Source organism: Trachurus japonicus, chromosome 16, assembly GCF_045865225.1.
Source record: "Trachurus japonicus isolate A0001 chromosome 16, Traja_1.0".
Taxonomy (NCBI): Eukaryota; Metazoa; Chordata; class Actinopteri; order Carangiformes; family Carangidae; genus Trachurus; species Trachurus japonicus.
The window spans coordinates 34,348,464-34,376,271 of NC_140922.1; the positions used below are offsets into that span (position 1 = coordinate 34,348,464).

Sequence of the window (27,808 nt, forward strand, 5' to 3'; positions counted from 1 at the left end):
GCAGACGGCAGACGGACGACAGCCGCTGCACGTAACGGCATAAACAAGCCTCTATGTAAACAAGTGGTCGGTCAGCACGAGGCAAAACAATACACCTGACAATATGTTGTCATGGCGATGTGGTATTGTTTTACCGGCTTTCTCTGGACTTCTGTGACTAAAATGACATCTGGTTTGTTACCGACGGCCATCTGCCCGACTGCAGGTGAATGCAGCATCAGTGTAGGAGAAAGCCGGTAAAACGTGGGTCGGGTAAACAATACCACATCGCCATGACAACATATTGTCACGTGTATTGTTTTGCCTCGTGCTGACAGACCACTTGTTTACATAGAGGCTTGTTGATGCCGTTACGTGCAGCGGCTGTCGTCCGTCTGCCGTCTGCCCAATTTCACGTGAATGCAGCATGAAAAATACGACTGAGTTGCTTGGGATATACAACCACAACGCTAGATGGGAGGAATTCCTACACAATGTACCTTTAAATAAATCACTGTCTCGGTTTGTGAACAACATCGTCAAACTTGAATGATTTATTTGAATTTAAAGGTTGATTGTGTGACATAGCTGCATCTAGGGTTGGGCGGTATGACGGTATTATACCGTGTGACGGTATAAAATGTCTACCGGTAGAGATTTTGCAATACCGTTTATACCGGAGAAAGAGCAGATGTCTGCGGCATCTCTCTGAGTCACTGTAGTTACACCGCCTCCACACACGGGGGAGCCGGCACTGCAGCAGACTGCTTGGCGTGGTTGCATCAGCACGACGAAGAAGAAACAGCTTTACCGGTTACCGGAGTGATAACAACCATGGCTGAGGCGGAGAGTGAAAGCAGGAGTGGGAGCATAATATAATACATCCATGAGTGGGAGTCACGAGGAAGCGGAGGCAGCCCGACCCGCCCAACAAGACGAAAAAGTGAAAAGTGAAAGTAATTCACTCCAGCCGTAATTTTTTTCGATCGATCAGCTGTGTTTACCGTTTCATGTGTCATAGTTCTGATGGTTAGACAGATGAATTAGACCTCTAACACATCCTAAAGTTTGACTTGTCAGAGTTTTTCAGAAGAGGAATAAGTCAAGTTATAAGCGATGCTAATTTCTGTTAGCCCGTCTATGGTGTTTTACATTATACGTTAGCATTAAGCTAGCGGGCTTTTTATGCTTAGTTGTGACACTGGCTGTGTGTGTTTTAAACATTGTTTCAAACTATGTGGGTTAACATCTTTGATGCTTAAATATATATTGCCGCTTAACATATTGCTTTACTCCTCCATGTGCCATTTTTACTGCAGGACAGGCTGTTTGTTTATTATGGTCACTTCCGTCCCTCCCACCCACCGTTTTTCCGTCAGTTTTTGAAATTTGAGCCCTTTGTGTACTACCATAGACTGTAAAGGTTACTTAGGAACTCTAAAGTAACTTCTTTGATTTTCCCGGTTTGACCTGTTTGAACAGCCATAAACAGCACAGACCGTAGGCATTTTTGTAAAATGCTAATTTGTGATTCTGTGATTTCTTTTTATATAGCCTATATAATTGCACTAACTGGAGCAAGACTGCTCTGGCATTTTTCCTGTCTTTTTTTTTTTTTTATAGAAATCCAAGTTAAAAAATAAAAGAGGAAAATGATCAAATGCGACAGTTATTTTAAGCCATATATACCGTTACCGTGATATGAAATTACTCATACCGTGATATAAGATTTTGTTCATACCGCCCAACCCTAGCTGCATCGATTCAGAATCGTCCCATTAAGAATCTCGCTGCATCTTTGAAACCATTATTTTCTGCATCATCATCATCATCTCTGTGGTTCGTCTGTTTGTCAGGGCGTCGCTCTGGACACCAGTAAACTGCCTCTGGACCAGCGGCTTCCTCCGTACCCGCTCAGCCAGTCCCACCAGCACCAGCCGCTCCCCGGCCCCCAGACCCCCCAGCAGCAGCAGCAGCAGCAGCAGCAGCAGCAGCAGCAGCAGCAGCAGCAGCAGCCCCCTCCCATGGCTCAGCACCACCACCAGCAGCTGCACCGACTGCAGCAGCAGCAGCAGCCGCGGCCCAACGCCCAGCAGCAGCAGCAGCAGCAGCAGCAGCAGCAGCAGCAGCAGCAGCAGCAGCAATCTCAGGCCATGCAGCAGCTGCACCTGCAGAACCTGCGCAACCAGCACATGCAGCAGCAGCACTTTGGATCGGTGAGACTCCTTCACATCAACCAGGAAGTAATCTAATAATTTGATCTACCCGGTAATAGATTAGATCAAATCTTAAAAATGGGTTGTTGTTCAAAACTAAAACAACAGGTGATTGGATTAGATCGTGTGATCTGGATCGAATCCTCAGTTTGTGTTGAAACTTTTTGGTAGAATCAGCAAAACTTTGATCCAGAACATCAGGATCATTCTGATCCCAGCAGTTTGGTGGATTCAGGAGCAAACTGGGATTTAAATTCAATTCAATCTGGTCAAATAAACAACATTCATCATGTATTACATTTATTAATTTATATTTTGCATCTGATTTTTAAAGAATGCTAAATAAATCACTGTGACCTCCTTTAAGAGTGTGCGGGCAACCCTCTCTTTTTCTATGCATCTGATTTTTAAACCATCACAGTGATAAAGAAAGTAAAATTAATGTTTGGTCAGTCAACAAATTAATTAATTTGGAATTTAATTTTTCCTAACAACTGGACATTTAAATGAAATTTTAATGTTGAATTTGAAACAAAAACTAGAAAAAGCATTTCCAAGAATGGAAATGGTGTGACTGCTGAAAGCAGCTGAACGCTGTTGCAGAATTAGCAAATAGTGCAAGCAGTGATCACCAAACAAATGTTTGACCAAGGTCGGAATTGAACCCACAACCTCATGGTCAGTAGACTTCCACTGTGCCTCTAGGCCACAGTGCACACACAGTTGCAAAGACTGTTGTCTGTTGATGAGCTGCACTCTGTCTCACTCTGAAGTTAACGAGCCCAAAGCTGCACCTGTTGGAAACACTGTCAACATCAAGAAAGCTTGAGAGTCAAGCTTGAATGACTTAGAATGAAAATTTCTGTGAATTTCAGGCTGAGAGCAGCAGTTTCAACATGAAGCAAGTTATCAGAAGTCAACAGAGGACGACTGGGAAAATAATTCACTATAATTGTTATTGAGGCAAGATTTGAACCAGTAACCTTCAGGTCTCCAGCTCAGCAAGCTAACCACTAGGCTACAGGCAGAGACAGTATGTGAGGGGTAAAGAAAACCTTTAATAAGAGGATCACTGGCTCCTGCTTAAAAAAAAAGGTAAGGAAAGTGCAGAAATTAGCCACACCAAGAAAGAAGAGGACTTTTATGTGACCTGTGACTATTTTTTGGTGAATTAAAATGATTTAAAAAGCACTTAACAGCAAGTTACAAAGTTGAGCTCCTTCTCCTGCTGCTGTGAAAAAAATGCATTGGGCTGAATGAGAGCAGAGAGCTCCCTGGCTGCATTTAAAAAATATTTTAAATTATTATCTAAGTCTCTTTGCATTTTTGACCAGAATTTTAGCCAGAAGACAAGTGTGGCTACAAAACTGGAGAAAACTAGAAAAAGCATTTCCAAGAATGGAAATGGTGTGACTGCTGACAGCAACTGAACGCTGTTGCAGAATTAGCAAATAGTGCAAGCAGTGATCACCATACAAATGTTTGACCAAGGTCGGAATCGAACCCACATCCTCATGGTCATTAGACTTCCACTCTGCCTCTAGGCCACAGTGCACACACAGATGCAGAGACTGTTGTCTGTTAATGATCTGCACACTGTCAACATCAAGAAAGCTTGAGAGTCAAGCTTGAATGACTTAGAATGAAAATTTCTATGAATTTCAGGCTGAGCACTAACCATATGGCCACAGAGAACCTGAGTTACAATGAGCTTTATACTATGAGGAATCAAAGACTGTCCAATGACAGCTGAATAATTGGAATCAAAAGTCAAGCAATGAAGTGAAAAGACTGAGGCAGGAATCGAACCCATGACCATATGATCACTAAACCTTTACTCTGCCACTCGGCTACAGAGAGCACACTGCTTTCAAGTCTGTTGTCATTCATTGTAATGTGATGATGTGCTGCAAACTGGTACGAGTAATCAAGGAGATAACAAACACCTGTAACCAATTGAAGGCGGGGGAGGAGAGCAGAATTCAACATAACATAACAAGAATTCTTCCCTTGGATTCGAACCAGTGACCTTAGGGTTGGCAACCAGTTACCCTACCCCCTACACTACAGTGGAGTTGTGAAGAAGAGAGGTTGAGACTTTGATGAATGTGAGATTTTTTGTGAAAAAGTTAAATATTTGAAAAAGTATAAATAGTTAAAAAGAGAAAAGTAATGCCGATAAAGTTCAAAAAAAGCTGCACGTTTTGATATATGAATTGTTGAAATAGCACAAAGTATGAAGGACTAGAAGAAGACCGTAAAAAGGCGGAAGAAAATGGCCAAACAGAAGAACAATAGTGTGACTGCTTCAGCAGTCACACTAATAATTTGTCTAGAGTTTAATTTGTGGCCGTGCTGACAGTTTAGCCAGAAAAACTCTAGAATGTTTTTTTGCCTCTCTCCACTCTAGCACCACTCTAGTTCTGCTCGTTAGACGCAACACACACACATTATAAAGCTGAAAAAAATCAGAAAAAGTTAAATATTTGAAAAAGTATAAATAGTTAAAAAGAGAAAAGTAATGCCGATAAAGTTAAAAAAAAGCTGCACGTTTTGATATATGAATTGTTGAAATAGCACAAAGTATGAAGGACTAGAAGAAGACCGTAAAAAGGCGGAAGAAAATGGCCGAACAGAAGAACAATAGTGTGACTGCTGAAAGCAGTCACACTATTGTTCTGCTGAAAGCAGTCACACTAATAAAAAAAACATAGATATTATTACATTATCGACTCCAGTTATTACAATGTCAAAAGTTTTTTTTTAATACTAGGCCAATACCACAATAACCAACCAATAATGTAGTAATTTATTCCTTTATTGGCCGAAAAAACAAAGTTATTACATCATTGGCTTTATTACATTTAAAATGGCCAATCTTATTACATTATTGGCCATTATTGCATTTTGGGTTGCTACAACCCTCACACACATCGGCCTGGCTGCCTCCTGTAACGACAGATTCCAGATGTTTGAGTCGCTCCTTCCACATTTCACACTGGTTGCACATGTGAGAGTAGATGACATATGGAGCCCTGAGAATCTGTTTTCAGTTCTGAACAACTGTGGAGCTACATTTGTGTCTTTATTATTCAACCCCAAAAAAAAGTTGATTTAAACAAAAAAGCTATTTTCAATCAAAACAAACTTCACTTCAATCAAAAGCAAAACATTTCTATCAAAGAAAAAAAAGGGTTTGAATGCAAAAAAATATTTGAGACCCAAAACTGAGGTGAGTTATTACTTGATTAAAAATATTTGGGGGGGATTTTTTGTATTTAGGCCATATTATGGGTAGGATATTTGTGTCTTTATCAAAAAAAGTTTTGAAAAAAGCTATTTTCGATCAAATAATAACTCACTTCAATAAAAATAAAAAAAACTTTTCAATCAAAGAAAAAAAAGGGTTCAAATGCAATTTTGTGGGTTTTTGCATTCAAACCCTTTTTTTTTTTTTGATTGAAAAGGTTTTTTTGATTGAAATGAAGTTTGTTTTCATTGAAAATATATTTTTTGTTTAAATCAACTTTTCTTTTGATTGAATAATAAAGACACAAATGTACCTCCATAAACAACAACCCATTTTCAAAATTTGTTCCAACCCATGATCCAGAATCCGATTAGATTCGATTACCTTCTGAACATCTGGGCTCTGGTGACCGTCCGTCAATCACCTGTTCCCCTGAGCTCACCTGCTGTTGTCATGGTTTCGCAGCAGCAGCAGCAGCAGCAGCAGCAGCAGCAGCAGCAGCAGCAGCGGCCGATGGGTCAACACATCAACACGAGCAACACGTCGCTGATAAAGAACGAGGGAGCGTTGGACCAGTGCATCCAGAGCTCCTCCTCCTCCTCCTCCCAGTGTCAGGTCAAACAGGAGGAGCAGCAGCAGGTGGAGCAGCAGCAGCAGCAGCAGCTTCATCACCAGAGGCTCGGAGGAGGAGGAGGAGGAGGAGGAGGAGGAGGAGGAGGCCTCACACAGCTCCAACAGATCAGCCACAACCTCACCACTGACTTCTACAACGTGAGTAAAATACTACAACAGCTACAGCAGGAGGAATTCATGACAACCTGCCAAATAAATTTACATTTTTTTCTATTAGAAATTGAGGATTTCTTTCCTGTTAAAGCAGAAGTAAGTGGTCCGGTCGTTTTGGCTAATGCTGCGTTCCAGGCAGGCTTTTGAAATCGTAAATTACAGCTTCAAGTCACAACTTACGACTTTGTAGCGTTTCAGGCAACCCACTCGTGTTTCTCCGACCTGTTTTACCTGTGAAAGTCACTATAACGGCCACTCGTAACTTCCGACCCGTGAACTCGTACCAGATCGAACTGGTACCACTTCACAGGTCGGAAAAACACGAGTTACGAGTTGCCTTGAACGCACCATAACGTCTTGTCAGCCGATGGAGTTAGCAGCCCCCGCCCTCGTCATGGATCTATTGGTCCTCGTCCCTACGTCACCACATTCAGGCGCATCCCTTGGCTGCACACACAGAGAGGACTGCCCCTTTATGCCGTTCTCTCTCCTCATTGGATAAAACTTGTAGGATACAAGGAAAGTTTTCTCCTCGGCTCAGAGCAGAGCAGAGTGACTGACAGACCCGTGTTTCAGACCAAACACTCTATAGAAGTGATTGCTGTCGGAAGATACAACTATTTAAGACTTAGATTAACACAAAAATATCGCTTACTTCTGCTTTAACAAACAGTAGGGAAATGTAGGAATTATCCTCTTCATTCATGAGTATCTGAATAGGACTACTGATCATTTAAATTTATAATGAGGTTATAATGAGGTTATTATTAGTTTGGTTTTTGGAGAAATTTGTCCACATGATAAAATATAATAAAAACAGAGAGGGCATTTACACACATGGATTCACACACCCAACAATTAAAACAATGAGGAGTTAAAAACACAAAGGAAACGGCGTCTTTCACTCGACAATTTGCACTTTGCGTGGTGGGCGGAAGTTCCTTAGATAGTTTGACAGGAATCAAAATGTTGGAATAAAATAAATAAACTAGAAACTATAAATAAATAACAAGACACAGACACGAATAAACTATGAATTCATTTCAGGAAACAGTTTTAAAGAGACTTAAAAGTGAAAAGCAAAAAGTCAAAGACGTTGCAGACGTGTAAAATATAAATATAGATAGATAGATAAATAAATAAATAACTAAAAACTACAGTAACTCCTGAGTTTGTCTGAGCAGCTTTGATCCGGTTTCTCTGAGAACTCACCCTGCAGCGTTTTCAGGAAGTGGAAAAATTTTATTGGATTTAGCTGATTGAATCATTTTATTGACGAAGATCAAACCAGTTCAGTTGTGTAACTTTCTCATCATCATCATCATCTGCTGTCTCACACACACACACACACACACACACACACACACACACACGTACCGTCATGTCACACTGATGTTTGTGTGGGAGCTAAATCCAAATATGGTCAAAGGGGGCGGAGCTAAGATTTCAGTTCATAGGCTCACTTACCTGTAAATGTACGGTACACCTGTGGAGACTGACTCACTCTAGTGGCCAGGAGAGGAACTGCAGCTTCTGAGTTTCATCCCTCATTATATTAAAAAACAATCATTTTTTTCAAAATAAAACTACACATTTTCACTAAATGACCCTTTTTATTTTGAAAAGCACCTGTACAACAGTCATACACCTTTAAAAAAAAAAAAAAAACTGATCTCATTTCGTCAAACTCATAAAATACAAACATGTTGTATTTATATTTTTTGTCATCCAGTGTTTACTTCTTGTCCGGATGTTGCCATGACTACAAATTAGCGCACTCATGCTACTTCTGGGTTAAATTATAGAGACCTGAAATCCTGCACAGTCCATTTCTATGTAGTCATCAGTGTGTAACAGTTTTTATTTGGTTTTTGCAGCAATCAATCAATCAATCAATCAATCAATCAATCAAACTTTATTTCTTTAGCACTTTTCATACAGTTCAAAAAACACCCATGGGGGAAACACTGGAGTCTTAAAAAAAATAGGTGTCGAAGAGAATAAATGAAGAGTTCATTTGCAAGAGCAGATGACTCAGTTTTTAAAAAATGTTCAAAACAGTTTTTAATTATTATTTACACCAGGTGATATCAGTCAAACCAAAGTTGAGTGGCTTTGACCAAGGATATGAGGCGTAACAAAACAGACGTAGCTCAAAAAAAAAAAAAGCTTTATTGAAAACAACACTATGCAAAGAATAATTCAATAGCCATCAGCTCATTTTTTTCAAAATGGCACTTATCTGCTTTTCAAATGAACTCTTCAAATAGAGCTGCGACAAAATGAGGTGAATAATACAAAAATTAAAACAAATAAAAGGAGTAAGAGAAATAAATACGCGCATAAATCAAATAAAAATATACTTAAACAGTGAACTAATGAGACAATAAATAAGTAATAATAAAACAGTGAGTAAGTAAAATAATAAAACAGTAAAACTGATATTAATAATATTAATAATAATCATAAAAAGAAGGGAAATTCAGTTAAAAACAAGACTAAAAAGGTGAGTTTTCAGTTTGCTTTTAACAAGATTCTGGGTCAAAGCTTCAACCGAGCGTTGTTTCGTCTGGTTCGTCATAACAACCCCAAACTGGGTCAGTTTTTAACCCGGCAGTTTCCAGAGTGTGGTGACACAGACGACGCCTCTGCAGGAGAATGTACCGTAAATCTAATTTCCTGTTTGGCTTCAGTCGAGTTTCAACCAGAGAGAAAAACACTGAAGCTCAGAAAATAAAAGAAATATCAGAACAAACAAACATAATGATAATAAAAGTAATAATAATAATATTGAGATGTTTAAACCTTTATGACCAATACTAATAGTTGGTTTGTTTTTTCCCAGGATGCCTTGTTCAACTCCCTGCTGGACGACCCGTACCTGAGCCTGCAGCTCGCGGGCAAAGCCAACCAGCAGGTAAATATGAATGATGATGTCATCACGGTGTCATGGCGAACACGGCGTCCTTTGTGTTTTTTTTCTCCGTTGGCAGCAGGAAGAAGTTATAAATATCCAGGTCACTTTCTCCCCGGTGGTTTTTGAACGTCCCCTCGTCTCAGTTCTCTGAGTACGTGACCGTGACCGTGTCGTAAATGAAGCGCTCCTCCACGCCGTGTTTCCTCTAGACAGTTGTGTCGGTCTCCTCCTCCTCCTCTCTTAACGGCCAATCACAGTGTAGTTTTAATTTGATAAGTTTGGTTTCATTTGGTTGGTTTAGTTTAGTTTGAATTGGTATAATTAGTTTAGTTTAGTTAAGTTTGGTTTAATTTTATTGGTTTAGTGAAGCTGGTTTAGTTTAGTTTGGCTTGGTTTATTTAGTTTAGTGTAGTTCAATTTAATAAGTTTAGTTAGTAGTATAATTAGTTTAGTTTAGTTTGGTTGGTTTAGTGGAGCTGGTTTAGTTTGGTTTAATTAGTTTAGTTTAGTGTAGTTTAATTTGATACGTTTGGTTTAATTTGGTTGGTTTAATTAGTTTGAATTGGTATAATTAGTTTAGTTAAGTTTGGTTGGTTTAGTGGAGCTGGTTTAGTTGGGTTTAATTAGTTCAGTTTAGTGTAGTTTAATTTGATACGTTTGGTTTAATTTGGTTGGTTTAGTTTAGTTTGAATTGGTATAAATAGTTTAGTTTAGTTAAATTAAGTTTAATTTGGTTGGTTTAGTGAAGCTGATTTAGTTTAGTTTGGTTTAATTAGTTTAGTGTAGTTTAATTTGATTAGTTTAGTTCAGTTTAGTTTAGTTTGGTTTAGGTCACATCATCAGTCAATTAGTTTAGTTTGGTTTAGTTTATTTAGTTTAGTTTAGTTTAATTTGATTAATTTAATTTGCAGCAGGAAGAAGTTATAAATATCCAGGTCACTTTCTCCCCGGTGGTTTTTGAACATCCCCTCGTCTCAGTTCTCTGAGTACGTGACCGTGACCGTGTCGTAAATGAAGCGCTCCTCCACACCGTGTTTCCTCTAGACAGTCGTGTCGGTCTCCTCCTCCTCCTCTCTTAACGGCCAATCACAGTGTGAGCTCGGTGTGATGTCACATCGTCGGTCACTGTTGGCGACCGGCAGCGGCCCAGACCAGAGGTCACGGGGTCAAACTGTTTGACCCTGGTTTGACCTTTGATGTATTGCATTCTTGACGTTTGTTTCGCTTGGACCGATTCAGTTTAGACACCATCAGTTTGGATTAATTTGGTTTAGTTTAGTTTGGTTGGTGTAGTTTTTTAAGTTTGGTTTGGTTATCAGTTTGGTTTAATGAGTTAATTAATTAGTTTAATTAGTTTCATTTGGTTTGGTTCCATTTATTTTGGTTTAGTTTAGTCTAGTGTGGTTTGGTTTGAGTTTGGTTTGGTTTGGTTAAGATTAGATCAGTTTGGTTTAATTAGTTTAGTTTGGTTTGTTTCATTTGGTTTAGTTTAGTTTGGTTGGTGTAGTTAAGATTTATTTAATTTGGTTTAATTAGTTCAGTTTAGTTTAGTTTAGTTTGGTTTAGTTTAAGTAGTTTAGATCGGTTTGGTTTAATTTGGTTTAGTTCAGTTTGGTTGGCGTAGTTTAGTCCAGTGTGGTTTGGTTTAGTTAAGATTAGTTCAGTTTAGTTTAGTTTAATTAGTTTAGATTGGTTTGGTTTAATGTGGTTTAGTTCAGTTTGGTTGGCGTAGTTTAGTCCAGTGTGGTTTGGTTTAGTTAAGATTAGTTTAGTTTAATTAGTTTAGATTGGTTTGGTTTAATGTGGTTTAGTTCAGTTTGGTTTAATTTAGTTTAGTCCAGTGTGGTTTGGTTAGTTTAGCTTGGTTTGGTTTGTTTCATTCAGTTTAGTTTGGTTGGTGTAGTTTGTTAGGTTAGGTTTAGTCTAGTGTGGTTTGGTTTGGTTAAGATTAGATCAGTTTTGTTTCATTTAGTTTAGTTTAATTTAGCTTGGTTTGGTTTGTTTCATTCGGTTTAGTTTAGTTTGGTTGGTGTAGTTAAGATTTATTTAGTTTGGTTTAATTAGTTCTGTTTAGTTTAGTTTGGTTTAGTTGAAGTAGTTTAGATTGGTTTGGTTTAATTTGGTTTAGTTCAATTTGGTTGGCGTAGTTTAGTCCAGTGTGGTTTGGTTTAGTCAAGATTAGTTTAGTTTAATTAGTTTAGATTGGTTTGGTTTAATGTGGTTTAGTTCAGTTTGGTTGGTGTAGTTTAGTCCAGTGTGGTTTGGTTAGTTTAGCTTGGTTTGGTTTGTTTCATTCGGTTTAGTTTAGTTTGGTTGGTGTAGTTAAGATTTATTTAGTTTGGTTTCATTAGTTCTGTTTAGTTTAGTTTGGTTTAGTTGAAGTAGTTTAGATTGGTTTGATTTAGTTTAGTTTAGTTTGGTTTTGGGTTGACTGTGGACCAACATCTCTACCAGTAGCTCTGACAGATTCCTGTAGAATTTAAGGCGGCTCACAGATAACACAGATAGTCCACCTTAACGCCGTTGTTCTGTGCTCACTCTGGTTCTGGTTCTGGTTTCTCTTCAGTTCTCGATGGAGAGCCCGGGCGACGGTCTGTCCCTGAACCACAGCGGACTGAGCTGCACCTCAGACAAGAACCAGTTCCCCGCCCACGGCCAGGTCCATCTGGGCCTGCAGGACCACGGAGACCAGCAGCTGCTCAACCACCAGAACCAGAACTACAGCAGCGATGGCCGCCACAACGTGCCCAACATCATCCTCACAGGTAACACAACACCACAACGTGCCCAACATCATCCTCACAGGTAACACTAGTTTGGTTTGGTTTAGGTTGGGTTGGTTTGGTTTAGGTTGGGTTGGTTTGGTTTGGGTTACATCCTCAGTCGTTTAGTTTAGTTTGAATTGGTGCAATTACTTTAGTTTAGTTAAGTTTGGTTTAATTTGCTTGGTTTAGTTTAGTTTGAATTGGTATAATTAGTTTAGTTTAGTTAATTTTGGTTTAATTTTTATTGGTTTAGTGAAGCTGATTTAGTTGGGTTTGGTTTGGTTAGTTTAGTGTAGTTTAATTTGGTTAGTTTAGTTTGGTTTAGGTGACATCATCAGTCAGTTAGTTTATTTTATATTAGGTTTGGTTTGGTTTAATTTGTTTGGTTTAGTGAAGCTGGTTTAGTTTAGTTTGGTTTGGTTTGATTAGTTTAGTTAAGTTTGGTTTAATTTGTTTGGTTTAGTGAAGCTGGTTTAGTTTAGTTTGGTTTAGTGAAGCTGGTTTTGTTTAGTTTGGTTTAGTGAAGCTGGTTTAGTTTGGTTTAGTGAAGCTGGTTTTGTTTAGTTTGGTTTAGTGAAGCTGGTTTAGTTTGGTTTAGTGAAGCTGGTTTAGTTTGGTTTAGTGAAGCTGGTTTAGTTTGGTTTAGTGAAGCTGGTTTTGTTTAGTTTGGTATAATTAGTTTGGTTTGGTTTAGTGAAGCTGGTTTAGTTTAGTTTGGTTTAGTGAAGCTGGTTTAGTTTAGTTTGGTATAATTAGTTTGGTTTGGTTTAGTTGATTGGTGTAGTTTAATTTGATTGGTTTAGTTTGGTTTAATTTGTTTGGTTTAGTGAAGCTGGTTTAGTTTGGCTTGATAAGCTTAGTTTAGTTTGGTTTGATTCGTTTAGTTTGGTTTGGTTTAATTTGTTTAGTTAATTTGGTTAATTTGTTTGGTTTAGTGAAGCTGGTTTAGTTTAGTTTAGTTTGGTTTGGTTTAGATAGATAGATAAATGTATTTTCTGCCCCAAAGGGTAGCAGAAATTTGTCTTTGACAGGGCTCATCACTTTACATACACTCAATAAAACGCAGTAAAGCAATAAAAACATTTACAAAAAATAAAAAGCACAATAGCAGCAAGTCATTTGATTAGTTTAGTTTGGTGTAATTAGTTTTATTAGTTAACTAACTCCCCCCCCCCCCTCCCTCCCTTTAGGAGACTCCCCCCCGGGTCTGTCCAAGGAGATCGCCAGCGCTCTGTCCCACGTCCCCGGCTTCGAGATGGACCCGTTCTCCCTGGACGACCCGCTGCGCATGGACCCGCTGGCGCTGGACATGCTGGACGGGGACCTGATGCTCGCCGACCCGGCCGTCGAGGACTCGTTCCGCTCCGACCGGCTCAAGTGATCGGGAAACCGGCGATGAGACGGCGCCGAACCGGGACAGACGGACGGACGGAGGTGGAGAGGAACGCCACCGACTCACCCGACGGTCCGCAGAGCGACGTCGAGGTCGCGTCGGAGCGGCGGACTGAACCCGATGGAGGCGGAGCTTCTTCTTCTCCGTCGAAGGCACTTAACTTAAACAGCAAAAAAAAGAAAGAAAACGCTCTTTTGCGATGCTTGAAGTCCAGAGAAACCAAGTCGCTTCTGTTTCTAGGCATTAGCTTGTACGAGTCTTATCTGCATGTGGATGAAAATGCACTCAAACGCACGCAAAACAAAACAAAACAAAACGCTCACGTGAGAAATTTAACCAGCAACGCTCGTCGTCGGAGGAAGTGAACAGACTTATGCACCTGGACTGTTTCCTGTTTCCTGCTGCATCGTCAGCCGCTGATTGGCTGCAGATTGGTTTTGGTTTTTGTTATTGTTGCTTTTTTGTTTTGTTTTGTTTTTTACCCCAAACTGCCATTAGGTTAGAAAATAACCACCACGAGTCCGAGGCCACGCCCCCTCCCGGCTCGACCGCCACTTTGACAGGAGCTTCAGCCATGAAATAAGAGTTTATATTTAAAAAGAAACAGACAAAGAGGCAGAACAATCTGTTGGTCAGCAAAAAGCAGGTTGAAGATTTGGGCGACGCCCCCTCAGGTGTTAACGCCACGCTTAAGCCCCGCCCCCTCAGGTGTTAACGCCACGCTTAAGCCCCCCCCCCCCTCACATGCTGCCAAGGTTCAGGTTAAAGAGTCGTCGCAGCTACAGCAGCAGCTTTAGATTCTCCATCACTGTGAGTGAAGATTGAAGTCGCAGCAGACGTGTCATCAGCATCATCAGCCAATCAGAGCCTCCGAGGCTCCGCCCACCTCCCCACCCCTCCCCCCAGCGTCCAATCAGATCACAGCCTCTGATCTGTAGCTGTGCACCAACAACGAGGTTCAGTTTAACCTCAGATGAACTGGAATTAGAGATTAGTTAAAACTGGGTTTAAAATGAAGTCGAGCTCAGTTGCACCGTTTTGAAATAAACTCAGTTTAATGAAGCCGGGTTTATTTAAACTGGGTTTAACTAATCATAAAATCAAAGTGTTTTGAGTCTGACTTTCTCTGAGGAATTCGAAAATGCAGACTTTAAACCTCCTCAATTTAAGATCTAAAGTTAACCAGATTAAATTAGCCGGATTAAATTAACCAGAGTTTAAGTTTTGATGCAACAGAATCCAGTCGTAACTTCATTTTAAACCGGTTTGATGCAACAGAGATTAAGTGTAAACCAGGATTTTAAACTGGTTTCAGAGGTTGGGTCCCGTCTGTCCGTCTGTCTGTCTGTCTGTCTGTCTGTCTGTCTCCATGGCAACACAATCAGATGCACTCGTCTGTAGCTGCGTACGAAACCGAGCTTCGTCGTCGTCGTCGTGGCTCTCTCTGACCGAATAATTAATTATGCAACGATGAAGATGAATGTGTTGAACGAAGCTTCGGTGTCGTTTCCCCCCCTCAGGCTTAAAGCTGCGTCGTCCCCGCAGCGTTTCTCTTTTTAATTTAAAGGGCCGGTCCACCAAAAATATACAAACACGTCACTTCCTGTTGTGAATCAAACAGGAACTTGACTTTCAAATTAAAACCTTTCAGCCTCCACAAAATAAAATATCAACTTTTCTTCTCTGAGTTTAATATAATAAAAAACTCAGGTGCTTTTTTTTTTTTTGGTGGCTCCGCCCTTTAACGCCCCAGTCACTGTGATTGACAGCCCTTAGCCCCGCCCCCCTCGCCCCCGCTGCCTGCACTTCCTGCGCGATGTATTTTTGTGTAACAAAGGTTTTAAGAAAATTTTTAAAAAACAAGAAAAAAATATATGAATATTATTAATATTATGAGCATAAAGAAGTTTTATTTTTTAATCTGTTTGTAAATAATTTATCTTTAAAGAAAAAAAAAACAAAATATTTAAGAAGAAATTTTAAAAATGTAAAAAAAAAAAAAATTTAAAAAGAGCTTGTAGGAGTTTGAAGTCAGACGGAGAGTTTCTGAACAACAGCTTGTCAAAGTGTGAGATTTTTACGTACGTTTGATTCCCAAAGTTTCCCTTATTCTGTGTTTTTATTATTTTTATTTCTTATTTTTTTAAACAACAGAACCTGATGAACATGTGACTGGTTCTGGATCAGTTGAAGTCCGATTGAAGGTTTGAGGAGTTTGTATGTTTGGTTTTTTTTAGCTTTAGAGACACAAACGTTGTTGGATGAAGAGGATGATGATGATGATGATGATGATGATGAAGGAACGACAGTGCGACGGCGCCCCCCGCTGGTCGCTACCGGACCCACAGGCTCAAAACACCTTAAATTAATAAAGATTTTCCCTTTAAACTAACAGATATCACCATGAAACTTACCAAGTTTATCACTCGCATGAAGATAAATATTTTTTGTATTACAAGTTTTGTCTAAATATGTAAATGAGGCTATATCTAATTAAATATGCGCTAATTTGCATACATTTCCAGAACAGAAATCTGAACAATGGATAAAGCTACTTTCAAAATTCTTGATTTATTTTGTTGACATATTAGAGTCAGAAGTTTTTACAGAGGAGGATTCTGAATATCTCTTTTTATCACTCTGTAAATGAGAAAATACTGTCACCAGCCTTAAAAAACAAAAAAAAATCAAATTCCTCCATATTTTTCATAATAAAATGTTGTATAAATGAGGCTGTGAATGATATATCAACAAACCCCTCTGTAAAAACCTTCAGAATATAGAAAGGGATCAAAGTGGAAGGTTTGGTGTCTGGAAGTGCTGCTGAAGTGGAGATTTCTAGCTCAGAGTCTGAGTCTGAAAAACTCTTTCTGAGGAAACGGCCTTTAAAGACTTGGACTGTAAAATTACAGAGATTGTTGTTGTCAATTGTTCTTTTACGATTCGTTGTTGATACAAAGAAAATAGTAATATTTGGAGCCCAGATTATTGATCAGGAGAGAGAGAGCTTTACAACGATACCTGACATGACATGGGTCAGACAGCAGTCTCCATGGAAACGGTATAATGCTACCGCCGTAAAGTGTCTGCCACTGCTGCAAAACCCTTCGCCAAAGAAAACAGAGATTATGTGACGTGATTCCCCTGAAGTAGAAGATTTAAGGTGTTTCTGTGGCGCCCAAGGTTCACGGGGGGGGGGTTAATGAAGTCGTCATTTCTGAGCCGGGGGGAATCGAACCAGCGATCACCGACCACCGAGTCCCTTCTTTTCCTCTTTCTGTTGGTTTTTTTCGTCACGTTTCAGGTGAAAGTTCAAGTTCAAGTTCAGGTGTGAGTGAGGCGTTCAGGGTGCGTTTGGAAAGTTGACGTCCGAAGTCGAGGCGAGAGAGAGAGAGGGCGTGTGTCCCCCCCCCGTCGGCGCTGGCCGCCGGCAGCGAGGGTCCAACTCCGCCAGAGGTCAAAGTGACGTGTTGTTGTTTCTGTTTCTGTTTTGTTTTTATTAAATGAACCAGGAGGTGAAGAGATGCATTGTGGGTGGGTGGATCTCCTCTGTGCAGCCGTGTTGGATGAAGATGTTACTGAGCTTCGGTTGCTCCCGGTTACAGTCGTTGACGTTGTGTTCAGGTGCAGTTGGGGGGTTTTTTTTGTCAGTGTTTTTCAGTTTTTCGGATCAAAGCTGCAGTTTTAAGGGAAAAGTCGTCAGAACTCTTCATCATTTATAACGATAATAAACATCTACGTCTGTTTTTTCCCCCCAAGAAACAACATTTTACTTGTTCCTGTTACTTTTAAAGGGATAGTTCAACATTTTCTGCAAATTGGCCCACTGCCATAATCCCTATAGTCATAGCAGTAGGTTCGTTACTTTTAATTGTCGGTGCAAGCTGTTTTTAGAACGGCGGAGCAGAGCCACGAGCTGCTCAGAGCTACGCTACTGAGGCTCATTATGGGATTTCTTGGTTTCCCTCATCAAACTCATCAAATACACAATCCAACAACTCCACAACGCTCTGGTGGACAAGTTGTGAGCTGCACATTCACCACACTATGAGATAATACACAACGTTACCACACAGAGTTGTTTTAGAGGGAAATTCAGAGACTGTTGATGAAAAACTGTCCCTAAAGGCAACGTGCATCAGCGGTTTTGCATGAATTTCCCTCTAAAACAACTCGCCAGTTTGCCAAAATGTTGAACTATCCCTTTTAAAAACCAGTCGCGGTTGTTTTACAACTGGGGAAAAACCAAAAAGCAATGATTGACTGTCCCCTCAGGGCCTCCGTAGCGAATGGAAAAGACATGAATGTGTTGAAGTTTGATCAGTTATTGGAAGTTAAAGGTGGATTTCCAGGTTTCTTCAGAGATAAAAAAAACAAAACAGACGACTTCATGAGAACAAAAGCAGAAACTATTTAAATTAAATTAAATTAAAAAGATTATTCGTCCTCAAAGCAGCGTCATCTTACTTTGAAAAGTCGCTCAGAAGGTCAAACAAAAACAAAACAAAAATCCCTGAATCCTTCATGTTGGTGTCACCTGTGTGTGTGTGTGTGTGTGTGTGTGTGTGTCTCTGTGTGTGTGTGTGTGTGTGTGTGTGTGTTTTGCCTTGTTATGCAATAAAGCTGTTGTGAGTTAACATGCAGTTCCAGACTCTGCCAGTAGGGGGAGCTGTTGACCAGCCAGCGAGAGTGAGTGTGAGTGTGTGTGTGCAGATTAGGGATCAGTTAAAGGCCATATTTCTTATTTTTTTCACATTTTTTTATTGATGTAACATATTAATTTGTCTCATATTATTAATGTTGTCGTCAGTTTGTATTTTTGTTCCTGTGTTTAGGCTCCAGAGAAGAAGAAGAAGAAGAAGAAGAAGAAGAAGTCGAGCTCTCTTTGTATTTGACTTTTTGTCGTATTCAGATTTTTATTTGAACCTTGTAATAACCAGGGAACGCTGCGTCGTCGTCGTCGTTGTGTTGTCGTTGTGTTGTTGTTGTTGTACATATTCATGTGTTTTCAAACCAGAGCTTCTGAAGCAACAGGAGAGATTTTTAAAGAGACTGTAACTTCACATTATTTTACAGAAAATAAACAGATGAAACCTGCAACTGGCCGAGCGTGTGTGTGATTATATAGATGAGTTTTCTGTTTCCATAGACATTTATTAATTTATTCCTCATGAACTGATGTGAGCGAGGCAAAGTTTTACTGTAGTTTTGTTTTATTTCAATAACAAGCGGTGTCTTAAAAATGAGAATTTCATCTCAATCAGATGTTTATTATTATTAATAGTAATGATAATAAGACTAAATAGAAGAATTATAATGAGCTACTTGTGCCGCAGCTTCCATACAAGGAATCACAAGCGAGATAAAATAAACATAATATGAATAAGTGGACGGTGGGGATTTAACAATGAGCATAAAAATACACTGAAATAAACAAAAAGGAAAAGTTGAGGATAAAATTCAATAGAAACCCATTAAATAGACAAAGAAAGATAACAAATACATTGTGAACTGAAGGTCTTCTGGTCCAGCTTTGTTTCATTTAACAATACAGACTGAAAATAACATGGAAATAATGAGCTGCTCCGCCGTTCTAAAAAAGGTAACAAACCTACTGCTAAAACTATAGGGATTATGGCAATGGGCCAGTTTGCCAAAATGTTGAACTATCCCTTTAAATATGAATGAATGGAAACAGATTATTATAATAAACTTCAAGGATAAATGAAGAAATGTGAACGACAGTGATGAACAGCTGCTGAACCTCTTCCAGCCTCTACATGTGAGTTTACATTTACTAAACATACATAGTAGTGGTGCAGTAACCATAGAAACAACAGGGTAAACACTACATTAGTAATAGGCTAATAACTGGAAAACAAATAAATGATACAGAAGATAAATACACACATATAAATACAAATATACCAGATATTGAGTTGAAATACAACTCCACTTCTTTCATAAAAACACTTTGGTAAATTTACATTGTGGCTGTAAAACTAAAGAGTTTTTACATTAACAAACCTTTTCTTACGCTCCACCACGTGAATTGCGACGACGTGTCTCCATGGCAACGGCGGCCGGCCGGCCATTGCCATGTCCTGACGTCATCAAGCCTTCCATGGCGTTTATCTATGGGTCCGATGACGTCGTCGAACCTCGAGCTCAGATGAAAGCCACTACGTCACAAAGGGGGCGGAGCGAGAGGGTGAAGATCACAGAGAGAGAGAGAGAGAGAGAGAAGAGGAAACACTCACCAACTAAACCACCAGAGACTCTCATGTTCATTCACATTAATATAGGAATTCATTAATATTCATTAATATTTAAAAGTATTTTAAACATTTTTAAATACTTTTTGAAGAAGAGAGAAGTCAGAGAGAAGTCAGAGAGAAGTCAGAGAGAAGACAGCGAAGAGGCAACAGGTGGAAAAACTCTCTGATTCTAAAACTAAACAAGAAGACACATTAATATTAATTCAAGTGAATTAATATTAATATTGAAAAGTTTTTAGAGACATTAAAGCAGAAGTAAGCGATCCGGTCGTTTTGGCTAATGCTGCGTTCCAGACAGGCTTTTGAAATCGTAAATTACAGCTTCAAGTCACAACTTACGACTTTGTAGCGTTCCAGGCAACCCACTCGTGTTTTTCCGACCTGTTTTACCGGTGAAAGTCACTATAACGGCCACTCGTAACTTCTGACCTGTGAACTCGTACCAGATCGAACTGGTACGACTTCACGGTCGGAAAAATACGAGTTTCCTTGAACGCACCATAACAGTCCTCGTCCCTACGTCACCACATTCAGGCGCGTTCCTTGGCTGCACACACAGAGAGGACTGCCCCTTTATGCCGTTCTCTCTCCTCATTGGATAAAAACTGTAGGATACGATAAATGTTTTCTCTTCGGCTCAGAGCAGAGCAGAGTGACTGACAGACCCGTGTTTCAGACCAAACACTCTATGTAAGTGATTGCTGTCGGAAGATAGAACTATTTAAGACTTATATTAACACAAATATATCACTTACTTCTGCTTTAAGACGTTTTGAAGAAGGAAGAAGAAACTAGAATCATGTCTGTGTTCACTGACGTCGTTGGAAGACTGACTTCAGCTGTTCAGAGCTACATGTCACCACCGCCGCCGCCGCACGGCAACGCCCCGGCCCCTGACAACGCCCCGGCCCCTGACAACGCCCCCGTCCCTGACGACGGCCCTAACAACGGCCCGGCCCCTGAGGACGCCCCCGGACCTGACAACGCCCCTGACAACGCCCCTGACAACGCCCCTGACAACGGCCCCGGCCCTGACCCCGCCCCCGCCGGCGACAGCGACAGCTCTCCGTCCTCCTGGTGGTGGAAGGCGGCGTTGCTGCTGGGCGGGGGCGTTGCCACGGCCGCCACCGTCTGCGTCTTCTGCGCGGTGTCGTGCCCCGCGGCGCCGCCCGCCGTCCCCACGGCGACCATGGACGCGCTGCTCTCCAGCGAGCTCCTCTCCAAGTTCAAGACCTTGGTGTTGGAGCGAGGACTTCCCGCCATGACCAACTTCAAACCCGTCCTGGCTCCCTTCATCCAGGCCCGGGGATCGAACCTGGCCCACGCCGCCGCCGAGGCCGCCGCCGCCGCCGCCGAGGCCGCCGCCGCCGCCCCGGCCTCCCCCGGACTCCTGAACGCCTTCATGTCCAGACTGCTGGGGCCGCTCAGGGGGATCGAACAGGCGATCCTGACCACCGCCCTGAAGGTCGCCAGAGCCGCGCTGCTCCGGGTCCGCTAGCCGGTCGCCATGACGACCGGCAGGAGGCGCCGTCGCCCCGACGACCAGCAGGAGGCGCCGTCACCTTTAGTTCAGGCTCTTTCTCTTTCTACTGTTTCTTTGGCTGCCTGACCCCCAACCTCCCTCCTCTCTCTTTCTCCCCCTTTTCTCTCTCTTTCTCCCTCTTTCTCCCTCTTTTCTCTCTTTCTCCCTTTTCTCTCTCTTTCTCACCCCTTTCTCTTTCTCCCCCTTTCTTCCCCCTCTCTCTTTCTCCCCCTTTTCTCTCTCTTTCTCCCCCCTTTCTCTCTTTCTCACCCTTTTCTCTCTTTTTCCCCTTTCTCTCTCTTTCTCCCCCTTTATCTCTCTTTCTCACCCTCTCTCCCCCTTTTCTCTTTCTTTCTCCCCCCTTGTCTCTCTCTTTCTCACCCTTTTCTCTCTCTTTCTCACCCTCTCTCCCCCTTTTCTCTCTTTCTCTCCCTTTTCTCTTTCTTTCTCCCCCCTTTTCTCTCTCTTTCTCACCCTCTCTCTCTCACCCTTTTCTCTCTCTTTCTCACTCTTTTCTCTCTTTCTCCCCTCTCTTCCCCTTTTCTCTCTCCTTCTTTCACCCCCTTTTCTCTCTCTTTCTCCCCCTTTTCTCTTTCTCCCCCTTTTCTCCTTCTTTGTCCCCCTTTTCTCTCTCTTTCTCACCCTGTTCTTTCTTTCTTCCACCTTTCTCTCTCTTTCTCCCCCTTTTCTTTCTTACTCACCCTTTTCTCTCTTTCTCTCCCTTTTCTCTTTCTTTCTCCCCCCTTTTCTCTCTCTTTCTCACCCTCTCTCTCTCACCCTTTTCTCTCTTTCTCACCCTTTTCTCTATCTTTCTCCCCCTCTCTCCCCCTTTCTCTCTCTTTCTCACCCTCTATCTCTCACCCTTTTCTCTCTCTTTTCTCTCTTTCTCCCCTCTTCCCCTTTTCTCTCTCTTTCTCCCCCTTTTTCACCCTTTTCTCTTTCTTTCACCCCCTTTTCTCTCTCTTTCTCACCCTTTTCTCTTTCTTTCACCCCCTTTTCTCTCTCTTTCTCCCCCTTTTCTCTCTTTCTCCCCCTTTTCTCCTTCTTTGTCCCCCTTTTCTCTCTCTTTCTCACCCTGTTCTTTCTTTCTTCCACCTTTCTCTCTCTTTCTCCCCCTTTTCTTTCTTTCTCACCCTTTCTCTCCCCCCCCATCTCGTCTGTCCGTCCTGGGTGAGGGATCCCTCCTCCGTCTCTCACCCTGAGGTTTCTCCGGATCTTTCCAATGTCTAAGGTCTAAGGGCAGAGGATGTTCTATCCATCCATCCATCCATCCATCCATCCATCCATCCATCCATCATCATCTCTCTAAAACTAATAAAAAAATAAAAATAATAAAAAACAAAACAAAAAAAGTAGTAAATGATGTTTGTAAAGAATAAAACCAGAGACTAAAGGACATAAACAACCTTAAATATTCAAACAAGAACAAATTAAATCAGAGAAATAAACAGACACATCAGTGAATTCAGTTGGAGATTGTTGTGACTTTATTATAATATTATAATAATATAAAAGCATCGTTATGAACTGTGAAACTGGTGAAAACAGCTTCATTATGTCTTTAAACATCCAGAAACAGAAATAATTCATTCACCAGCTCAGTTTCTCTGACAGCTGCAGCTTCGTCCAGGTGCACGACATCATACCGGAAGCTGGGCGCCGGGCCTTCAAAATAAGAGTATTTATTAAAAAAATAAAATAAAAAAAACACAAGTTGTGGCTTTGAATTATTTGTATTATTGATTGTTGTTTTGTCTTATATTTTATGTCTTTAAGATCAATAACACACAGCCTGCTGTCAGACTGTTTAAAAAAAAGATTCAGAAAGCAAAAACACACATATCAAGTCAGGTTTCTTAAATACATATTTTGTCAATGTCACTACGTATTTTGTTTTGTTTTTTTTACAATCAAAATATGAACAAATATTATGGGATTATTGTTTGTATTCATCCCTATGTGTGTGTGTGTGTGTAGCCTTCTGTGTTAAAAAAGCATTGTGCGTTTGTAATTTGTCATAACTCAATAAATAGAATATGTGAATTATGTAAATTATGTTAATTGTGGCTGTGAATATTCATGCGTGTATATTTATGAATGTGAATTTGAATTTATTCATTTGTTCATTTAATGTATAAACATGTTTCAATGTTTATACTTGTACATGTTGCTGTATGTTATTTGCTCTGTATTGTAGCTATATGTTAAATAAATAATGTAAGACAGAGTCTGCTGGGCCCTCCAACCAGTGTTTATCAGTCTTATTTTATAAATAATCTAACACCAACAAAAAATGTATGAAATTTAAACTTTTTTTTATTTAAAATATCCAGTTATGGTGTTGGCTGGTGACAAGTCGTCCTCCTGATGGGCCGGTGTTGCTGTCTCGCTGGAGGTGGACGTTCAACTGATGTGACAAAAAAACAAAGGACAGTTTTACTTTAATTGATAACATTTTGCCCTCTAAAGATTCTTTATGACAATATACACTTACAGATTTCACTGTCAGCACATTATCCTTCTGTTCTGCTGCTGTCAGAAACCTGAATAACTTTCATAGCACCATAGCAAGTCAACTCTTACACTTTCATATTATTATATTACAGTTACAGAGACTGCTTGATGAAAAACTGTCCCTGAAGGCAACGCGCATCAGCGGTTTTGCATGAATTTCCCTCTGAAACAACTCTGTGTGGTAACGTTGTGTTATTATCTCATAGTGTGGTGAATGTGCAGCTCACAACTTGTCCACCAGAGCGTTGTGGAGTTGTTGGATTGTGTATTTGATGAGTTTGATGAGGGAAACCAAGAAATCCCATAATGAGCCTCCGTAGCGTAGCTCTGAGCAGCTCACGGCTCTGCTCCGCCGTTCTAAAAATAGCTTGCACCGACAATTAAAGGTAACAAACCTACTGCTATGACTATAGGGATTATGGCAGTGGGACAATTTGCCAAAATGTTGAACTATCCCTTTAAAGTGTTGAAAAATGGGTCATAGCGATCGTAAAAAAACTGTAACTGTACGTTCACACCAAAAGCTTCCAAAGCATCAAAAACGCCGGAAGTCAATTCATTTTCAATGAGAGCCCGGCGACACTGAGCGTCCAAAGCGTCAACAGGCGTCGCCGCGCTTCCAGAGCGTCCAAAGCGTCACCAGATGAGAAGTTGAACCATGGTTAACTTTAGGGTAATTAGCTATGACGCGGTTAAGCGGCAACCGGCGGCAGCCTGTCAGAATAGAGATGTTATTTATTTATTTATGTATTCTTATTTCTCTTTTCTCTCTCTCCTCCATTTTGTTTGGTTAATAAGTATGAAGTGCTAAATGTAGTGGAACCTATATGATATTTAAATGGCAGACATACCCAGTCTAGATAGGGTAAGGTGATGGCTTATATCAGTATGAGATTGATATATGGCCAACTTTTGTTTTTTGTTTGTTTGTTAGTTTTTTGGGGTTTTTGCTCTTTTTATTTTCAGTGTGGGGAGATTTATTTTGAGATCACTCTTATTAGATGGTTTACAAAAGGCCTATTGGATTGAGGAATATACTACACTTTGTCTGCTATGATAATGCCTCAATCCTCGATTAAAATCTGTTCCCTTAATATCAAGGGCTGTAAAAATCCAGTTAAGCGAAGTAGGCTATTATCCTCTTTCAGGAAAGAAAATGTTTCCATTGCAATGTTACAAGAGACCCACTTAACGGATGAAGAACATAAAAAGCTTAAAAAAGACTGGGTAGGGCAAGTGTATTTTTCTTCATTTAATAGTAAAAGTAGAGGAGTGTCAATATTAATCCATAAAAAATTACCGCTCATTATTGATCACTTTGAGGCTGATTTAAGTGGTTGCTATGTGTTGATTCATGGTTTCTTGTATGGTGAAGAAATTACTATCCTTAATGTGTACGCTGCTCCTGATATAAATGTATCCATCTTTACTACTATGACTGATTTATTGCTTAAATATAGTTGTCCAGTTATGATTGTGGGTGGGGATTGGAACTGTGTAATGGACAATACATTAGATAGGAACCCAAGTTTGAACACAACGAAAAGGAATCCTAGACAACGAGCTCTACAGCAAATGTTGGATGAGGTAGATGTTGTAGATATATGGAGGTTAATGCACCCTTATGATAAAGATTATACTTTTTTCTCTAATCCACATAAAACATATACTAGAATAGATTTCTTTTTGGTATCTAAAGTATCTACAGAGCTTGTATTAAGTAGCAGTATTGGGAGCATTCATATATCGGATCATGCCCCAATTATAATAGAGATCTCCATAAGTAAATCACATAAATATCGACATCCCTGGCAGTGTAATAGGTCAATATTGTCTGACCCTGAATTTTGCTCTATGATAAAAAGGGAACTTTTGGAATTTTTAGAAGTGAATGATAATGGGGAAACAGATCCATCAAACCTATGGGAGACAACAAAAGCCTATTTGAGGGGCCTGATGATATCGTACTGTTCTGCCAGAAAGAAGAAGTTTGTGGAAGAACAGAGGAGATTAGAATTAAAGCTACAGGATGCAGAATTGGAGCACAAGCTGACTCTTTCTAAGGAAAGCTGGGACAAAGTTTTAATTTATCGATCTGCATTTAATACATTGCAATCTCAAAAGTCAGAAAGAGCCTTATTCTTACAGAAGCACAAGAGGTATGAATATGGAAATAAATCAGGACATTATTTAGCTAATCTAATTAATAATAAAAAACCTAGTAATATAATTACAAAATTGAAAGATAAAAATGGTAAATTAGTATATACATCCTCTGAGATTTCAAATGTTTTCAAAGACTTTTTCTGCTCATTATATAAATCAGAAAATTCAGGAGAAGAGGAGGGGATGAATACTTTCTTTCAAAAACTTAAGTTACCTAAAGTTAGCGATGGTGATAGGAAGAGGCTTGATGCTGAAATTACATCTGAAGAGGTTGAAAAAGCTATTATTAATTTAAAAAATGGAAAAGCTTGTGGCCCAGATGGCTTCCCTTCTGAAGTATATAAGACCTTTAAATCTATTTTTGTACCTGTATTAACAAATATGTTTCAGTATTCCTTTCAGGTTAGGAAACTACCTAAGACAATGCATTTTGCCACTATCAAGGTAATACCGAAAGAACAGAAAGATCCGGATAACCCTTCTTCATATAGACCTTTATCAATTCAAAATATAGACTCTAAAATATTGGCCAATATTTTGGCAACAAGACTTAACTTAGTGCTGCCCAAATTAGTGGACACAGACCAAACTGGTTTTGTTCGAAATCGTCACTCGTATACAAATATCAGACGATTATTGGGCATTATGCAGTATTCAAGACTTAATATGAACAATGCGGTTATAGTTACATTAGATGCTGAAAAAGCTTATGATCGAGTAGAATGGAATTATTTATTTAGAACACTCAATGAATTTTCTTTTGGTAGTATTTTTATTGATTGGGTCAAATTGCTCTATGCATCTCCACAAGCTGCTGTATCTGTTAATGGTTTGTCCTCCCAGATGTTTTCCTTAGAGAGAGGCACAAAACAAGGCTGTCCACTGTCTCCCTTACTCTTTGCTCTGATTATAGAGCCTTTAGCTGAGACTGTAAGAGTAAGTGATCAAGTGATGGGCATTCAAACTAATATCAGAACACATAAAATATCATTATACGCTGATGATGTACTTTTATTTATGAAGGAGCCATCTAAATCTATACCAGCTTTAATTAAGATTATAGATCAATTTAGTACTTTTTCTGGATATAAAATAAATTATGAGAAGTCCCTGGCCTTACCTCTTGGGAAGACCTGCAGTGATTCAGAATATCTGCCTTTTAAGGTGACCTACAACGGATTTAAATATCTTGGGATTTTCTTCTCGCCCAATCTCTCTGATTTAACTAAATTTAATTTTTTACCTGTAGTTACTAAAATCAAATCAGACCTTCAAAGATGGGTGAACTTACCAGTGTCTTTATTAGGCCGAATTGCAATTGTTAAAATGAATGTTTTGCCACGATTATTGTACCCAATTCAGATGCTACCTACTTATATTCCGTTAAAATTGTTTAAATCAATACATGGTGCAATTCGTAGATTTGTTTGGAGAAACAAACGTCCTAGGTTAAAGCTGCAAAAGCTTCAATCACCCATAAAAAATGGTGGCTTAGCTTTACCCAATTTTATTTATTATCATTGGGCTTCACAATTGAGATATGTCACAGACTGGGTAAAAGATAGTCAGGTTTCCTTCATAGATCTGGAAAGTATAGGGCTAGATAACGTATTAATAGCAGACCTTCCCTTTGTATGTTCTAGGAAACTGCAAATTAAGATGAAGGATAATTTCATAGCTACAAATATATGCAAGTCTTTGACTAGCATACGTAAATACTTTGGTTTAAATCAATATTCATTCTTAGCACCCATTGCAAATAATCCTGACTTTGCAAATTCTTGTGTAGATGTGGGATTCAGAGATTGGAAGACCGCTGGTATTACAAAAATTGGTGATATGTATATAGGTGGTGCACTAAAGTCTTTTCAGCAACTGCAAGAAGAGTTTAAGCTTTCTCGAACTCAATTTTATCGTTACTTACAAATGAGGAGTTATTTAAACTCAATTTCATATTACAAAAGTGGTAGTAAGCTGAATATTCTTGATAGTCTCATCATGAAAGCAGCAACAATTAATAAG

The 27,808-nt window shown here is 39.8% G+C and overlaps 1 protein-coding gene across 4 annotated transcripts in view; it reads left to right on the top strand.

Annotated features, from left to right (window-relative positions):
- Nucleotides 1-17,364, top strand: part of LOC146972744 (CREB-regulated transcription coactivator 2) — a 59,062-nt gene extending 41,698 nt beyond the window's left edge. The window contains exons 12-16 of one of the 4 annotated variants that reach the window (XM_085803150.1): nt 1,836-2,195; nt 5,920-6,216; nt 9,077-9,148; nt 11,715-11,913; nt 13,104-17,364. In XM_085803150.1, the coding sequence (XP_085659276.1) occupies nt 1,836-2,195; nt 5,920-6,216; nt 9,077-9,148; nt 11,715-11,913; nt 13,104-13,294 (1,119 nt within the window). In that variant the 3' untranslated portion in view covers nt 13,295-17,364. The remainder of the gene's footprint in view (nt 1-1,835; nt 2,196-5,919; nt 6,217-9,076; nt 9,149-11,714; nt 11,914-13,103) is intronic. The other 3 variants (XM_085803151.1, XM_085803152.1, XM_085803153.1) reach the window with 3 other exon arrangements.
- The last annotated feature ends 10,444 nt before the right edge of the window (nt 17,365-27,808 follow it).